The following is an 18,727-nucleotide window of genomic DNA, read 5'->3' as shown; positions in this document are numbered from 1 at the left end:
CAAAAGCATGTCCCCAGTCTCGCATAATCTTCTGCAGCATGTCCCCAGTCTCTCATTGTCTTCTGTATCATGTCCTCAGTCTCTGACCATCATTTCTCTTGTGTCTACAGTCTCTCACAGTCCTCTCTAGAATTACATATATTAAACATTATGTCTGGCCCTTTTGGTGATATCAGGGGTCACAACATTTATTTTTTTTAAAGATTTCTGCCCGGACATTGGGATTATTTTCATAACTTTCTCTTTCTCTCTCTTAATTGGAAGACACAGCTTTGCTTTTGTTAAAATCATCACTTACTGGGTATAGTCGTGCCACCTGCATCAATAGGTTATGATCTAAAGCACAGCTGTGTCTGCCAATGAAGGGACTTTACAGTGAGTACAAAATATCCTTTCAGTGCCTCTGTTGTGAATTTTGAAGATACATTTAGCCACGATTCCCATAGCTACAGAGATGAGTGAGTTGTTTTAAAGGGTTTTCACTAAATATCTGTGCATAGTCAGGGCACAATAGTCAGGGCACGGGTGTATATTTTTGTATTACAGCAGACCTTGCACGTAAATGCAAAATCAACTTATTGTGCAGCTACTACCTCCTGAATTATTGCGCCAGTGCCCCACAACAGTGTGAACCCAGCCCATTGCTGCCAGTCTGTTTTCTGCTGTACAGTGTGGTTTGCATTGAGTTATCTCAGCTGACAATGTAGTACAGGGGTCACAGAGATTTGTACTTCGCACCTTCATGCCCTGCTGGTATTTGCTGTTTCAGACACGTGCTCGGCTCATGTTGAAAAGAATTTTCAGATTATGCTGACATGCAGAATTTGGAACTGTGTTATTGCATGCTTGGCATACCACAGGTCTTTGCACTTTGATCACAATAAAAATAATGCACTAGCATAAAATCCCATTCATTGAAATAAGTGCATGGGCTGTACCAGCTACACACTGCAGTGACAGCAACCCACCATTGCATTTATAAGCTGCTTTCTATGTAGCAGCTGCTCCCTGTTACCTTTAGACCCCTTTCACACTGAGACAGTTTTCAGGCGTATTAGCACTAGAAATGGCCTCTAACACTGAAAACGTTGGCCGTTAGCGCTAAAGTCCCACTCGTTTTAGCGCTGTTTTCCCACCACAAAAAAGGGTTAAGAACTCAAATTTTGCGGCGCTTTGAAAGCGCTGCCTATTCATTCCAATAGACAGGGCTTGCAGAACTTTTTCGGGACGTCAAAAACAAAAACACCGCCCAAGTGTGAAAAGTCAAACTGGAATGAATGGCAGGTGGTTTTCAAGCACTTAGCAGAGGCTATTTCCAGCGCCAAAGCACCTGAAAACCGCCCCAGTGTGAACGGGGTCTAAAAAGCGCCTCAAAACTGCCTGGGGCAGGGGCATTTTGGGAACGCTGTATACAGCAACCAACCCACCCCAAAGATGCTGCTTGCAGGACTTTTCCGAATGTCCCGCAAGCGCACCGCCTGGGTGTGAAAGCACCCATTGCAGAGAATGGGAGGCCGGTTTTAGGCGCTTTACACAGGGCCGTCTTTAAGGCAGGGCAAAAGGGGCAGCTGCCCTGGGCCCCATCATTGCTGTCACTAGAACTAGTGTCCCCATTGGAAGATTTTCCCTCTATTACTTTTCTGGGGAAAACCCAAAATGCTAAAACACCTAAAAACTACCTCAGTGTGAAAGGGGTCTTATACAGCACAGTTGGGGTATAGGCTGATCATCTTGTACAATACAGAGCAGACCCAGGGGTGTTGCTAGGTGGCAAAAAGACCAGGGGCTTTAGCCCGAAATCCGTGCCCGGCACCAGGAGGGGGAGGGGGGTTGCGGCGTTGGAGCTGTGTGGAGGGGAGGTGTTGTGTGGCGGGGGTGGGGGGGTAAGCTCACTTGCTGGTTGCTGCCTGGCTTACCAGTGCCCATCAATGCTGACCACTAAACTCACCTACCTGACACACTGACCTACCTGACCCACGCTGACCATTACACTGACCTACCTGACCCACACTGACACGCACTGACCTACCTGACACACACTGACCTACCTGATGCACACTGACCTACCTGACATACACTGACCTACCTGACATACACTGACCTACCTGACATACATACACTGACCTACCTGACCAGACTTCAGGTAACCTCCTTCCGCACCTCAGCCGCAGTGTGCGGCGAGCCCTTCATCATCACAGTAGACAGCAGGCAGCCAGAGCCAGAAGATGAGAGCCGCCTGCCCGAGAGTCGAGTGGGGATCTTCTCATAGTGATGCAGTCACATTGTAATTCCCGCCTTCTGGAGCCTGCAGCGCCTATGATGGACGTCACACATCCCGCGGTCCCGGCATTGGACCAGTGGGACGTCCATCATAGGCGCTGCAGGCTCCAGAAGGTGGGACCTGCTATGTCACTCGGCCGTGCTCGAAGTGAAATCGCTCCCCGCTCGGGCTCGAGACTAATAATAGAGCTGTGAATACCCGAGACCCAGGGTTCCAGCCCCCCTTAGCCCCCTCTTCCCGATGCCACTGAACAGACCTATGTCTTCCCACAGCCAATAGCTGCCAGGAGCAATTACTGCGGGGCTTAGGAAAAAGAGATTGCTGACATCACAGAGATTGCTGACATCACTGATCACATGACACAGAGACCAGGAAGTCTGTGATCACTGCGCTGTTTTATCATTTCAGCAGTCTCAGTGCCACAGTGGAGTGGACAGGGCCAGGCTCTCCACAGGGTAAAATAAAACACCTTTTATACTCTTCTGTTCTATCCCACTTATACAGTATGTATTTTTTCTGTGTAGTATTACTTAATCAGGTTTTTATTGTTAGGTAGTATGCTGACATCTAGTGGTAGTTTTGAGCCGCTGCAGTTGGTTTACTTATGCAATTTAGTATCTCCCTCTGCCCTGCCCTCTTGTTTAGTGCTAGGTATTTCAGTCCTAGCTAGACTGTCCTGTTTCTTCTATGTTCCCCCAGTCAGTGTTAGTACTAGGCAGAGGCAGGGGTCAAGAAAGTCATTGTCTTCTTATACTTCAAAGGACTGGAAAATATATCCTCTGTACTGCAGTTACCCTAAGTAAAATTGAGTTGGATTCAATTTCTTATTGAAGAGTTAAGCTGCCTGTGAATAGTACCAAGTCAGCAGGTGAACATACTGTCCAGTGTGGATGGTGCCAAGTCAGCAGGTGACCATACTGTCCAAACAGACTGGGGTTGATTTACTAGTTAATCCCCTTCTTAACCACTTGCCGACCAGCCGCCGCAGTTGTACTGTGGCAGAATGGCACGGCTGGCGAAACAACGTCATCTCCCCTGGAGCCGATGCGAGCGCCCGGCGATCACCATCACCTGCTGACACACCGAGAACCGGGATCTGTGTGTGTAAACACACAGTTTCCGGTTCTCTTAAGGGGAGAAGAGACAGATCGTCTGTTCATACAGAGTATGAACAGTGATCTGTCATCTCCCCTACACAGTCCCCTCCCCCCCTTCAGTTAAAACACACCCAGGGAGCACAAATAACCCCTTGATCGCCCCCTAGTGTTAACCCCTTCCCTGCCAGTGACATTTTTACAGTAATCAGTGCATTTTTATAGCACTGATCGCTGTATAAATGACAATGGTCCCAAAAATGTGTCAAAAGTGTCCGATGTGTCCGTCATAATGTCGCAGTCCCGATAAAAATCGCAGATCGCCGCCATTACTAGTGCAAAAAAAAAAAAAAATAATAAAAATGCCATAAATCTATCCCCTATTTTGTAGACACTATAACTTTTTCGCAAACCAATCAATATACGCTTATTGCGATTTTTTTTTTTTTTTTAACCAAAAATATGTAGAAGAATACATATTGGCCTAAACTGAGGAAAACATTTTTTTTATGTATATTTTTGGGGGATATTTATTATAGCAAAAAGTAAAAAGTATTGCGTTTTTTTTTTTTCAAAATTGTCGCTCTTTTTTTGTTTATAGCGCAAAAAATAAGAACCGCAGAGGTGATCAAATACCACCAAAAGAAAGCTCTATTTGTGAGAAAAAAAGGACGTCAATTTTGTTTGGGTGCAACTTCGCACGACCGCGCAATTGTCAGTTAAAGCGACGCAGTGCCAAATCGCAAAAAGTGCTCTGGTCAGGAAGGGGGTAAAATCTTCTGGGGCTGAAGCGGTTAATGCATGACAATACCTTGTTTCCCCGAAAATAAGACCTAGCGTGATTGTCAGTGATGGCTGCAATATAAGCCCTACCCCCCAAATAAGCCTTACCTTGTTTCCCTGAAACTAAGCCCTACAAGGACTTTAACTAGGGCTTATTTGGGGGGGTAGGGCTTATATTGTAGCCATTACCGACAATCACGCTAGGTCTTATTTTCGGGGAAACAGGGTATTCTATTTGCTTTGTTAGCAGCAGCTTGGCATTGCATGCCATTGCTGAGCCTGTCATCTACAAGGACCCCCAGGTCCTTTTCCATCCTAGATTCCCCCAGAGGTTCTCCCCCCCAGTGTATAGATTGCATTCATATTTTTGCCACCCAAATGCATTAAGCCAATCAGCTTCCAGGTTTTGTTGTTAAAGCCTAATTGAAACAAGCTGATGTTAGAGGTTAATTGGCTACTATGCACAGCTGCACAAGATTCTGAGTGCACCAGTTTTAGTAAATCAACCCCACTGAGTCTAAACCCTGGTACACACGATCAGATTATCGCTTGTTTCTTGTATGCTGCTAGTCTCATAACGAAAATGAAGTTGTTACTCAACATACAAAAATTCCCATACGACAGAATTCAATACAAGAAGTGATTTCATGTGTTGAATTTTTTATATGTATTTTTTCGTTTCTGCGCATGCGTAGTTTTGCTTTTTAAGTTTTTTTTCGGACGAAAACTGTACTAATTAAATGAAAATTGTTGTTTTTGTTCACGTACAAAAAAAATGTTATAGCCTGCAAATCCAGTTTTTTCGTCCGAAAATTCGGAATTGGCTGTCGAAAGCACCATATTAAGGATCCGAAAATCGTCAGAACGTTCGTCGGACGAAATTTTACTTCTAATTTTCTTATCGGTCCTTTAGGAGTTATGTGAATGCATAAAGCAGCATTTGAAACTAAATATGTTCTGTTACTTTAAAAAGATGAATGGGTATTGTGGGCTTTACTATTAATATGTAATTAGTTTAGGTCATTGGTAAAGGTGAGGTGGACAGATAGTGAAGAGTTTCCCCAGCCTTCCTAAACTTAAATAAATAGTTATTTGGTGATAAAACAAAAATATCCATTTGTGTTATAGTGTGAGGTTATGTGAAAGGGGCAGTGCCATGGTGTAAGACAGGAAAGGGTGGTGTAAGTGAGAAACCACAAACTTAATTACAGTGTCAAGGTCAAGAATTTTAGGAGAGGAGCATTTAAAATGTTTTAACTCTCCAAGTAAAAAGTCATAAATGCCAGCAGATATCAGCACTTACAAAGTATGATGCCTATCACTTGAAGCTCCTATGTATTCAGCCTTTGAAAATTCACTTTCCTGTATTTCCATCTTTCGGGGTGGCTACGCTACCTTGCTGGGTGCCATGGAGCCCCGCCGTAGCCACCCCTACAAGCCTGGTCTTAAGTCTCTGTGTGTCAACTTACAAAGGCAGCCCTGAAGCCCAGGACTACAACCCACTACAACCCACTTCCTCAAAATTTGATTGACAGTGGCTCTCGAGACATGTCATGTAGAAATGTTTTCCTGACACTAGCAATGCAGCGCTTAGAGGCAGAGAACTTGGAGCTTCTACATCTAAGGCCCCATTCACACCAGTCTGGCCAGTTGTGGTGCAGTAAACACACATGCATCCATACTCCTATACACTAAAAGACATCCTATTGGACGAAACACGTGGGGTGAGCTACACCAGTGATGGAATCATACCTGCTAGGTGATGACCATGTTGATTTATCTACTTGCCTGATTTTATCTGCCTTATGTGAGTAGTAGTATTTTTTAATAAACTGGTGAAGTTTTATACTACTACACTATGGGTTCCTGCCTTATCTCTATATTCCCCTGAGCTTCTTCTGCGGAGTGTTCTGGGAGCCCTTATTCTGAGTCCTGGAGTATGCCATCCATCCCAGCAGGGATCTCTCCTAAAAAGTGCAGCCAGGCCTCTACATCTGAGGTCTTACCTGTCGCTAAACAGTTTGTGAGTCGGGTGCGCACCCGGGTGGGAAGCGGCATTAGGTTACATATGAAGATTGGGGCGATATCATTTTTCTTGCACCGTTCACTTTTTATTTGGACTGTGCACTATATTAAATTATCATCTTTGGGCACTTTTGATGAATTGATTTTCACTTGAGGATTCCTATGCAATATCCTTATGTTATTGGATTCCATTATTAATGTATTAGCACTTTGATAGCACAACACAATTATTTTGTCTAATGATTAATGCATGTTGGGCAGCACATTAAAATTGCATTGCATTAGGGCAGTCCCTTCATTTGAACAGGCTTCCCATTGCACCGCAACAGACCAAAAATCATGCATGCAGCATCTCCAGCAGCGCACCACAATGAACTCCAGTTGGTATTACTCATTGAGATGCCATTCAGAATGAATGGCACTGCATGGCACCAATGCTTGTAACAATAGTTACTGCAACAAGATGGTGTAAATGGGTCCTAATTGACTGGGGACATCGTTCGAAAAACAATCGATAGGGTCTTTATTTCCTCCACCCCTTCTCTCCTCCTCACTGTAAATTAACATCCTCCTGGAAAGTTCACATGCCAGGAGGGTGTCAATTCATGCCCTGGTTTCTCTCCAGCTCTATGCTTTATTCATCATCCTGATCTCTATTGAAAGCTGCACAGTGGTGTGGGGGGGGAGAGACAGAGAATTGATTGATAACCCCTCCGAGCAATCGGCACAATAAACCCTTTCATGGCCAACACCGTAGCTGTGATTGTTGATCCTGCTCCTTGCCAGCTGTAATGAAAAGTGATCCAGTGGCCGTCCAATCACTTCTACAAGCTACCCATAGAGCTTTTTTTTTTTTTTTTTTTTTTTGGTACGCCCCCCCATCCTGATTTCCAGGGGCACACTTTGCTCCTTTGTGAGCCTATGACCAGTGCTGGAGGGACCAGGATGGACGAGGGGCTTCGGGATGGAGAGCTGGTTGAAGGAGATTGGGAACATCCAACTCTGACCTCCTGAAGGGTTCAGCTTTGACTTCTGATGTCTCCATAAAGAGCACCTGTCACTACTATCACATAAGGGGCTTATCGTAGCAGTTATTGTAGCAATTTTGTTTTTTTTTAATTGAAAAATGTTTAAGAACCATTGGCTGTGGCCATTCACACTGTTGCTAGAGATGTTCTTAACCTGTTAAAAAGGGTTTAACCCTTGTGAAGGATTGAAAGAAAATTCTTGTCAATTTTCACTGGTTAAAGAGGTGTCGTGCGGACACCGAGCCAAGGAACAGTGTTAAACTATAAGAGGGAAGTGCTCAGATGGCGTAATTACCCTATCGATTGATCGATTACCTGGAAAACTAGGTGCTGTTATAGGGCATGCTGTTTTTACCTCTTTTTTTGGCACAGACGTTCCCCATAAAACCTTTTGATGGGTCTAGGGCAGTGATGGCGAACCTTGGCACCCCAGATGTTTTGGAACTACATTTCCCATGATGCTCATGGACTTTGCAGTGTAGTTGAGCATCATGGGAAATGTAGTTCCAAAACATCTGGGGTGCCAAAGTTCGCCATCACTGGTCTAGGGGATCATTTGGAATCAAGACCATTTTTGAAAGGTGGCAAATATTAAATAACAAAGTTCTACAAAAGCTCCAGAAGAAGCCACGTTTGTGGTGAAACATGTAGAGGCAAGCACACCTTTGTACCTTGACCATTGGGTTGTTATGGCCTAAATTTTACAAATTGTTTTATAATATCTATGTCATAACATTTTCTATTTTTTGCAAATTTTGCGTTTAATGGATTTAGCTGCACCTATAAACAACTGTGCTCTTTGGGTATACTTTGTTCTGTCATATTTATAGGAGGTGGTGTAGTTTCCCAGCTCCAATACCATTGTGATAAGTTTAAGAACCATTGCCCCAACCCCCACTTACCCCACCAACACACACACAGTCAGGGTAAAAAAAAGAAAATACATCAAAAAACACAATTGCAAATTTCACTTAACCACACTTGCCAGAGGTAGAGATGCCCGTGGCCTCTGGTGTTTGTTGACATCCATTGCCTCAAGTCCTCTCACTCTTGGCCACATCTGCACATTAAATCCCCATAGAAGTCTATGTAGTATGGACAAAAGACCCCCTATTGGGATTTTTTAAGGCATGAGTATAGACCACTAGAGGGTCTTTTGTCCATACTATTTAGTTACTAGGGATGCGGGCATCAATCTGCACCCCCATTTAACGACAAATCAGTGTACATAGAAGTCTATGGGGCCTAACCCCTTTTGTCTTTCGGCCCTACATCCAGATTTGTAACCCTTTCTATTAATACTATTCCACAAACGTAAATTCCCAATTCAGGGAATACCTTTGCTAAGGTATTCGGAGCTGTGTTTGTCCGTATTACTGGGGTTTAAATCTTATTGACAATTACTAAATATTTTATCAACCTTTTTTATTTGTTGTGAATCTGTACTAAATCCAGGTCTGTCTTATGGTTTTTGCAGGTGCACCCCTGACCGGAGCCATCTTTAACCCTGCCCTGGCCTTCGCAGTTGTGTTTTTGTGTCATGGGAACACCTACTTGCAGAATATCTTTGTCTACTGGATTGGACCTCTTATTGGTGAGACAAATGTTGTTGGTTGGAAATGGAGTGTATAAATATGGGGCCTTATTTACTTAAAAGCTGAACTGCCTTACCTTTAGTCTTCCCTAGTTAACATTTCTAAATATAATTTTTTTCTGTGGCTTCCTAACGAGAGAGGTAAAGAGGTAGTAAACTTGCTTTACTGCCTTTTACCTATAGGTAGTGTAAAGGCTTACCTATAGGCTATAAGGCTTACCTATAGGTAGTGTAAATATCTCCTAAAAGTGCACAGTTTAGGAGATATTTACATTACATGCAGCCAGTGACATCACTGGGGCATGCGCTTTGAAGGAACGTCCTCCCCAAGCCCTGTGTCCGTGAACGACGGCTCCCATGCGCATGCGTGGGAGTGACGCCACCGCGGCTCCGGCCAGTCACAGAACCAGAGCCTGCGAACCCAGAAGCAGGACAGGAGAAGATGGAAGCAGCTGCAACGCTGACATCATGGCACTGGAACAGCTTTGTTTTAAGGTAAGTTTCACATAATGTGCTAGTATGCAATGCATACTAGCACATTTGACTTTACCTTGCAGGGAAAAAAGAAAAACGTACAGCGGTATACAACCGCTTTATTAATAGTCATTTTGCACCCATTTTTCTGACAGGATTCAGTGTCCTAGTGTCAGAATGACTGACAGCAACTGAATGAAGCCTATCAGATAGCAGGGAAGTTGGGTTGTTGAAAACTGAGTACCTCTGATGAGACTTCAGCGGTATTCATCTTGGTGGCCCCAGGTTCCGTAGAGCAAGTACCCCCTTAAATATTGTAAATTTATCCATATGGGCTTATTGTTTATTTTAAGGTAGCCCCAAGTTGAGCAAGCATATCAAATACTGTTACGTTACTTATATGCCCTTATCTTTTCTTCTAAGGTGGCCCCATGTTTTAAAGAGCAAGCATCCCCTCAAATACTGTAACTTTAGTCATATGGGCTCATCTTTTTTCTAAGATGACCCTAGGTTTCATAGGGCACACACCTCCTCTAATACTGTAACTTTATTCATATGGGCTCATCTTTTCTTCTAAGGTGGCCCAAGGTTCTGTAGAGCAAGTGTCTACTGAAATACTGTACCTTTATTCATATGGGTTCATCCTTTCAAGGTGGTTCCGGGTTACATAGAGCAAGCACCCCCTTAAATACTGTAACTTTTTTTCATATGGGCACACCTTTTTTTCTACAGTAGCCTTGGTGTCATAGAGCACTAACCTGTATGTATCCTTCTTCATATGGGCTCACGTTTTCTTCCATAGAGCAAGCATCTCCTTAAATACTATAACTTTATTCACATGGGCTCATCTTTTCTTCTAAGGTGGTTTCTTTAATACTTAAATACTGTTGTATTATTCATATGGGCACAGGTTTCATGGATTAAGTACCTCCTCCAATACTGTAACTTTATTCATATGGACTCATCTTTTCTAAGGTGGCCCCAGATGTGTTCTTCTAAGGTGGCCCAAGGTTCCGTAGAGCAAGTGTCTCCTCAAATACTGTACCTTTATTCATATGGGCTCATCCTTTCTTCTAAGGTGGCTTCAGGTTGCAAGGAGCAAGCGCCTCCCTCAAATATTGTAACTTTATTCATATGGGCACAAGTTTTTTTTCTACTGTGGCTCTAGGTTTTTATAGAACATGCACCTCCTCAAATATTGTATTCTTCTTCATATGGGCTCATGTTTTCTTCCATAGCGCAAGCATCTCCTTTTAATACTGTAAATTTATTCATATGGGCTCATATTGTCCTCTAAGGTGGCCCCGGGTTTTATTGAGCAAGCATTTACTCAAATGCTATAACTTTATTCACAGGGTTTCATATTTTCCCCAGGCTTCATAAAGCTAGCGGCTCCTCAAATACTGTAATCTTATTCATATGGGAAGATTTTTTTCATCTAATGTGGCCCCAAGTTCTATAGCGCAAGCACCTCCTCAAATACTGTGAATGTATTTTTATGGGCTCATTATTTCTTCTAAGGCATTTCCAGGTTCAATAGAACAAGCACTTAAACTTAGGGCACTCTATTATGGAACCAAAGCTTTCATTGTTTATGGCTTGCCCATTTATTGGCTACTAAAACAGTTGAGGAGGAAACAGGCTAGGTGTCAATCATTAGCACTTTGGTAATATTTTCTATTTGGGTATCTGTTATGACGTACCATCTGCTTGAAGCGTTACGCCCCACCGGGCTTTCTTAAAGGAGCCTAACCAAAAGCACTCTATAATAGAAAAATCAACCAAAGCTTTCATTTTTTATGGCTAGCCCCCATTTTTTTGGCTTTCTCATTTGCCAGTGAGACTGCCCATTTATTGGCTACTAAAACAGTTCAGGAGGAAACAGGCTAGGTGTCACTCATCAGCACTCAGGTAATATTTTTCTATTTGGGTATCTGTCACGATGTACCGTCTACCTGATGCGTTACGCAGTTCCAGGCTTTCTCAAAGGAGCCTAACTAAAGGCACTGTATAATAGAAATATTAACCAAAGCTTTCATTGTTTATGGCTGGCCCACCATTTTTGTGTTTTTCTATTGGTCAGTGAAGCTGCCCATTTATTGGCCACTTAAACAGTTTGGGAGGAAACAGGCTAGGTGTCAATCATCAGCACATGGTAATATTTTTCCATTTGGGTATCCTGAGGTGCTTTGACAATATATAAAGGATGCAGACAGGCAGCTGAAGATGGACCTGGGGTCACCTTGAAAGGTAAGGTGAGCTTACAAGTTCCCATTAAAGGTTTATTCCACCAAAAAGTGATCTTTTAGCAATAGGCGGACCTTCAGCTGTCTTCTATGTCTTTGATAACCAAACTGTGAGATCTTCCTGCCATAGACTGTTCCTGTCCACCTGAGAGTTTTGGGTGTTTCCATCTGCCTTTGTGTGTTCCAGCTTCCTTTGTTTAATTTATAAAATAAATAATCCAGCAGACAGACTGAAAGCCTTCATAATAGGCAGAACAGGTGTGCAGATTTGGGAGCCATCTCAATAGAGTTCATATGAAATATAAGAATCAATCAGGCAGTTTAAATCTCCATCATTTACCAAAATCTAAAATATCAATTGTTGACAGACTGGCCATTTAAGGTTTTTTTTTATTTCATAATAGAAAGAGTTGGAATTTGCCAAAAAAGTGTACATGTTATGTTATACTACTTATCTAAATACAATTGTAGCTGATTACAGCCATTAGATGACCTTTTTTCCATCTTGTTCCAGGGGCGGCAATCTCCTTCTTGCTTTTGGAGTACATTTTTCCAAAATTCAGACTGACTAAAGTATCTTCAGAACGGGTCAAAAAGGATTAGGCTATGGCTGAAGTTTGTGCAATCAAGACCTGAACGAATGGCTTTCATTGGTTTCCTCTTAATGCCGTGAAGTTTAGGGTACATGTGTTCCTCAACTTTTTTTTTAACAGACTTTGTCCTATTCATCTTTTTTAATAGACTCTGTGTTTTGTTTACTTTCAGATAAACTGTGAAATTTGGGACTAAGTTGGTTCCTATGCAAATCTGAATAACCAAATTTAGAAGGTCGAATGTATATATAAAAAGGCTTCCTACATTTTGAACAGGGTGTATCATGTTTTTCAAGGTAAATTCATGTTCTCGTCGCTGCAGTGCCATTTTGGTACCTATGGCGCTAAAACTCCTAGAATGCTGCAGCTTGTGTCCTCGATTGGTGGGGATCCTCAGGTTGTCTGTCCCCCTTATAAAGGAGTATCAGGTTTTAACATCTTAATGGGGACATTCAGTTATTAATACAAGTACCTGTTTTTTATGATTGTAGCACATAGCAGTAAACATTTTTGGGTAGCTGCTGAGACCTCCAGCACTTCTGGTCTTTACATTGCTTGCCTTTTTATAATAGTGTTACCAGGTTTTAGCATCTTAAAGGGGATTTCCGCAATTAAGCAAAAAAAAGAAAAAAACCTCCATCGTATTCTTATAGGTATATATGTATACTGAGGATTCCTACAAGGCGGAGATCCTTGCCTTTTGGCAAAGCAACCACATCCAATCTCCTTCATATTCTTATTGGTATGTATACTGAGGATTCCTACAAGACGGAGACCCTTGCCTTTTTGGAAAGCAACCCCATCGTCTCAAAATTTGTTCTCTCAGAATAAAGCTCTGGCCACATCAACCTAAACAACAGAACCATATCCAGAGAAAGGTTTACCCACGTTGACAGTGATGGTTCTCATTATCTAGGCCAGGGGTCTCCAAACATTCTAAACAAAGGGCCAGTTTGGTGTAATTTGGAGGAATAGTGCACCATCGTTAGTGTCAGTAGGAGTAATGGTGCCCCATCATCGGTGTCAGTGGGCCCCATTGTTGGCATCATTGAGAGGAATTGCACTCATCTTTGGTGTCATTGGCAGCAATTGTGATCTACCGTTGGTGCCATTGGGAGTTACTCCCTCTTCATTGGTGTCAGTGGAGGGAATTATGCCCCACTGTTGGTGTCAGTGGAGGGAAATAGTGCCCCAAGGGCCAGGTAAAAGCAAGCAATCTGGCATTGAAGACCACTGATCTAGGTCATTGTACTGTATATCTAGTAGTAGTTATTCCCAATAAACTAGACTTATCCTGTGATGTAAAAGACGTTAAAGCATTTATATCCACACAGGTAGCACAAAAACCCCAATCCAATCACCATGGAATGCTCACCAGTTTTCCTGCACCTTAGGGAAAAGATGGACTCTTTTGAGGACGGAGAGGTGCACATTCTGGACAGAGGACAACTGGTTCACATCACAGATGAGAGAAAAGGCCATCTACTTCAAACTGGAATAACCATCCCTGAATAGAGGTGGGGGCCTTCAACACCATCTGTCCTTCACTTATAATGCCAGTTTAACATCTCTACCCTGGTGATTTGCCAACAATTCACAACTTTTTATCCATGTGAATCAAATGAATAACACCTATGCAGACTTTAGCTACCAAGGATGGGATTACAAACAGAATGGTTCCACATGTTTTACATCTCCCATCTAGTTCTTGGACAGTAAACCATGACATATTCCGTGGTGATTGGATTAAGGTGTCTGTACCATCTGTATGGATATGAATGTAGAGTGTCTTCCTGACAATCTTTAGAACTGAAGAAGTGGCTCGGTAAAGCTACGAAAAGACTTCAACATTACGAAACAAGTCTAGTTGAAGGTGAATAACAGCTACTAGTTTCACCCACTTTCAGCAAATTCCACATCCTTCCACTTCCTTCTAGAGCAATGTGCTGCGACTTCACCAGCTACAGAGCCTGCAGCCTATCCAAGCAGTTATGGATACTGTAGGAGTAACAACACTATGGGGTTTATTTACTAAAACCGGAGAGTGCAAAATCTGGTGCAGCTGTGCATATTAACCAATCAGCTTCCAGGTTTTTTTTTGTCAAAGCCTTATTGAACAAGCTGAAGTTAGAAGCCGATTGGCTACCATTCGCAGCTACACCAGATTCTGAGTATTTCAGTTGTAATAAGGCTACTTTCTCATTGAAGCGTCGCTAAAACAGCACTAAAGCGCCGGACGTTTTTGCGGTGCTTTTGCAACGCTTTTCAGGCACCAGTGGGCTGTTTTTTTTTAGGTCCCATGACAACAGGACCTTAAGACCCCTTTCACACTGGAGCTATTTTTAGCGGCACTTTACCGTAGTTTTTGTGGGGGTTTTCGGCCGCTAGCGGGGCGGATTTAAACCCCGCTAGCGGCCGAAAAAGGGTTAAAATGACCCGCAAAGTGCCGCTGCAGCGGCACTTTGCCGGCGGTTCTGCAGCTGTGCCCATTCAGTTCAATGGGCAGGAGCGGTGACGGAGTGCTGTATACACCGCTCCTTCACCGCTCCGAAGATGCTGCTTGCAGGACATTTTTTAGCGTCCTGCCAGCGCACCACTCCAGTGTGAAAACCCTCGGGCTTTCACACTGGAGAGACAGGAGAGGTGCTTTACAGGTGCTATGCAGGCACTATTTTTAGCGCTGTATCGCCTGTAAAGCGCCTCAGTGTGAAAGGGGTCTAAAAGAAAACGAAAAAAAGACCAGTTTTTGCAGCGCTTTCAAAACGCTTTTAAGGCGCTTTGGAAGCGCTGCCCATTCATTTCAAGCCACCCCAAAGATGCTACTTGCAGGACTTTTCCTAACGTTCCGCAAGCTAACCGCCCCGAGTGTGAAAGCACCCATTGAAGTGAATGGGAGGCGGTTTTCAGGCGTTATTTCTAAAATGCCTGAAAACTGCCTCGGTGTGAAAGGGGTCTTAATCTGCCCCAGTGCAATGGAAGAGGCAAGTGAGTGGACACAGAATAGCCATATCTACTGAACAGAAGGGCTTTTATGCTGTTTTAATAGATGCAGAGACCGGGGAATGGTGGGGGAAGGGTACCTATTTTTAAACAAGTTCATTTATCTTTTAAATAGTCTTAAAATCCTTGTAATTATTACTTTTAGATTGATTAGATGATTTTTTTAAATAAACATTTAAAGCATTTCTACGTCTAAAGGCTCATTCCAACTAATGCCCCGTACACACGATAGGATTTTCCGACAACAAAACCGTGGATTTATTTCCAGACGGATGTTGGCTCAAGCGTGTCTTGCACACACACGGTCACACAAATGTTGTCGGAAATTCTGAACGTCAAGAACATACATCACGTACGACGTGCCCAGAAAAATGAAGTTCAATAGCCAGTGCGGCTCTTCTGCTTGATTCCGAGCATGCGTGGCACTTTGTGTGCGTCGGAATTGTGTACACACGCTCCGAATTTCCGACAACGTTGTTGTCGGAAAATTTGAGATCCAGATCTCAAATTTTGTTTGTCGGAAATTCCCGACAGGAAAATGTCCGACGGAGCCTACACACGGTCAGAATTTCCGACAACAAGCTCCCATCGAACATTTGTTGTCAGAAAATCCTAAGGTATAAGGTAGCCTCTTCATCATTGCATTAGGATAGGCTCTTCATTTTGAATGGGCGGGCCAATGCACCAGAATAGACAAAAACCACACATGCAGCATTTTTTTTCTCGATGCAGCGCATCGAAATGCATTGGTGCTACGTTGCCTTAATGCACGGGGTGCCATTCAAAATGAACTGCAGAGGCTTAGTAGTGTGTCGCCTACCTGGCCATATAGACACAGAGGTGTGGAGATCACAAGAATAGCCAGAGTTACAAATCTTGTGTCAGGTAAAGCCGTATCACTTTTCTTTTCATATCTTATCTTTTAGGAATAAAGAAAGACATAAACATTGTGTTGTGTGCAAAGTCCACAATCTGTTTTATGAATGTATACATGGGGCTGTCGTCATCACAGCGCTGATATTCAAGTGTCTTATGAGCACACAGTCTTATTCCACTTCCGTGCCTCTGTGTGACATTTCCATATACCGATTGTAGGACACTCACGTGCCTTAAACTTTGTTATAGAATTGTACTGCACATTTTCCTATGTGGAATTTAATTAGAAAAAAATGACTGGAAATGTTTTTTTTTTTTTTTAAACTAAATAAAAAATTTTAAAAAAATGCAGAATGTTGTTTATGAAAAAAGTAATTCAAGTTTCAAAAAAGTATTAAAACTTTTGAAGTGTTACAATTTCTTTTAAATGTTTTTAAAGTTTTAAAGTGTTACAGCAAAACCAAGTTTTTTTTTTTAATGCAACCACTTTAAAATTGCAAGATAAAAAATAATGCATGCATGCACACTTGCAAAGCTACGGGGGTGTATTTATTACGTATTTATTGCGTTGCAGAGCTTTTCATCCTGTAAAACTGCATGTGAACTACATTCATTCTGTGCAAATGAGGAGCAAATACAAATGTTCTCAGGCTAAAAATTGCAGAGCCATTCATCCTATGAAACTGCATGTAGGTTCGTTCTGTGAAAATGGGGGCAAAACACATAGGCGTGCGCACAGGGTGTGCCGGGTGTGCCCAGGCACACCCTAATCACCCCATGCACATTAGTGTTATCGCTCTGTGTAGCAGCAGAAACAGGGGAAAGATCTCCCTCTTACCGGCTCTGCCATAAGAGAAGTGTTTATGCTCTTCTCTTTCACTGTGCCGGCAGGGAGATCAGTGTGCCAGGGTCATATATATGTAGACACCCGCACACGCATGTGTGTTTGAGCTTAAGAGTGCACACCCTAATGCAATAGGCTGTAAATGGCAAAACAAATGTTCTCTGGCTATTTTCTTTTCAGGTCAAATGTAATCATTTGCAGGAATCTGAAAATACCACATTCTGGCCACTAGATGGAGCTGACAATCATAAGGGATTATAAACAGAGTAAGGGTAAACTAATGCGCAAAACCAAATAAAATACTATAGGTAAACGGAGAAGCAACCAACATATATAAGGGTGTGGGGCACAGCAAAAATAAAATAAAATAAAAATAAAGATATGTGGCGCTAACAAACCCAATCAATCCAAGTCTTCAATAATAGATAATAAATGTGCAAATCCAATCACCAGCCAACAAATAGCCAACAAAATAAATGTGTAAAAGTAGCTTCAAAGCAGTTCATATGTGAAGAAAGTGCAAAAAAACAATCGATGTGCAAAAAAAGAACAGTTGATGTCCACTTCATCCAGTTCCCATCCGCAGTGTGCCACCTGTTCCCCTAGCCCAGTGATGGTGAACCTTGGCACTCCAGATGTTTTGGAACTACATTTCCCATGATGCTCCAGTACACTGCAGAGTGCATGAGCATCATGGGAAATGTAGTTCCAAAACATCAGGGGTGCCAAGGTTCACCATCACTGCCCCTAGCCTCTCACCTCTAGCAGCGGCCCCTACGGGCCAAGTTGGACTCAAATCACCCAGGGACGACGACGATGCATCATTGTGGATGGGGACTCTATGAATTGGACATTAATCGCCCCCTTTTTTTGCACATCGATTGTTTTTTGCACTTTGGACTTTCTTCACTTATTGTTTTGAAGATATTTTACGCATTTTATTTGTTAGATATTGCATCTTATCGGTATTGGGAATCATATATTTGCCTACAGGTCTATATCACGTTTTCAGGATACTTATTGACCACTTTGAAGATTTGATTGTGTATGTGATTTTGTTTTATTTTGCACTTGTAGGCTTCATTATTGCCTCGATTATCACCGCCTGGTGATTGGATTTGCACATTATTATCTAATATTGAAGATTTATTGACTTGGATTGATTGGGTTGGTTAGAGCCACATATCTTTATTTTTATTTTAATCATAAGGGATTGAAGCTTGTTTGCTGTGATTGTCAGCTCCATCTAGTGGCCAGAATGTGGTATTTTCAGATCCCTACACATGATTACATTTGACCTGGAAAGAAAATAGCCTGAGAACACCATTTTCACAGAACGAATCTACATGCAGTTTCATAGGTTGAATAGCTCTGCAATTTTTTTTAACAAATACACTCCTTTGTGTCTTGTGGCTTTTGCAGAACAGCAGGGGAAGCAGTGAACCTGGGATTTTCTATGACCTCTTGGCTTCAGCTCTGCTGGCTGCACAGCCCAGCGGTCATAGACATTCCACACCCAATTTTCAACATGTCATTTTGCTCCTACATTTTCATAAGGGGCATCACTGGCACAGAAAAAGGCATGGCTAGGGTTGCCACCTGTCCCGGGACTCACCCGGACAGTCCAGGTTTTGAATCACGTGCCCAGGTTTCTGACTGCCTGATACCCGGACACATTATTCAGCCCAGACAGTGGCTCCCAGACAGGATTGTTCGCTGCAGGTGTCTGTTACACCCTTTCTCACACTGCCCAGACCCAGCACTGACAGTCCCGTCCCCCCCATTCCTCCCTCGAGGGAGAGCTGGATCTGCTCCTCCTCCCACCCCTCTCCTCCTGTGTCTGCCCGCCCACACTTCAATCCCCGGCAGTGCTGCACCTCTCTCAGTGC

General features: G+C 42.9%; 1 protein-coding gene across 1 annotated transcript in view; it reads left to right on the top strand.

The window, feature by feature from the left end:
- The window catches only part of LOC141126823 (aquaporin-11-like), a 41,293-nt gene extending 23,938 nt beyond the window's left edge, over nt 1–17,355 (top strand). Inside the window, exons 2-3 of the mRNA XM_073612814.1 lie at nt 8,689–8,805; nt 12,040–17,355. Coding sequence (XP_073468915.1) covers nt 8,689–8,805; nt 12,040–12,128 — 206 coding nt within the window. The 3' untranslated portion in view covers nt 12,129–17,355. The remainder of the gene's footprint in view (nt 1–8,688; nt 8,806–12,039) is intronic.
- The last annotated feature ends 1,372 nt before the right edge of the window (nt 17,356–18,727 follow it).

Source organism: Aquarana catesbeiana, linkage group LG02, assembly GCF_042186555.1.
Source record: "Aquarana catesbeiana isolate 2022-GZ linkage group LG02, ASM4218655v1, whole genome shotgun sequence".
Classification (NCBI taxonomy): Eukaryota; Metazoa; Chordata; class Amphibia; order Anura; family Ranidae; genus Aquarana; species Aquarana catesbeiana.
This window is presented reverse-complemented; position numbering and strand designations above follow the sequence as displayed.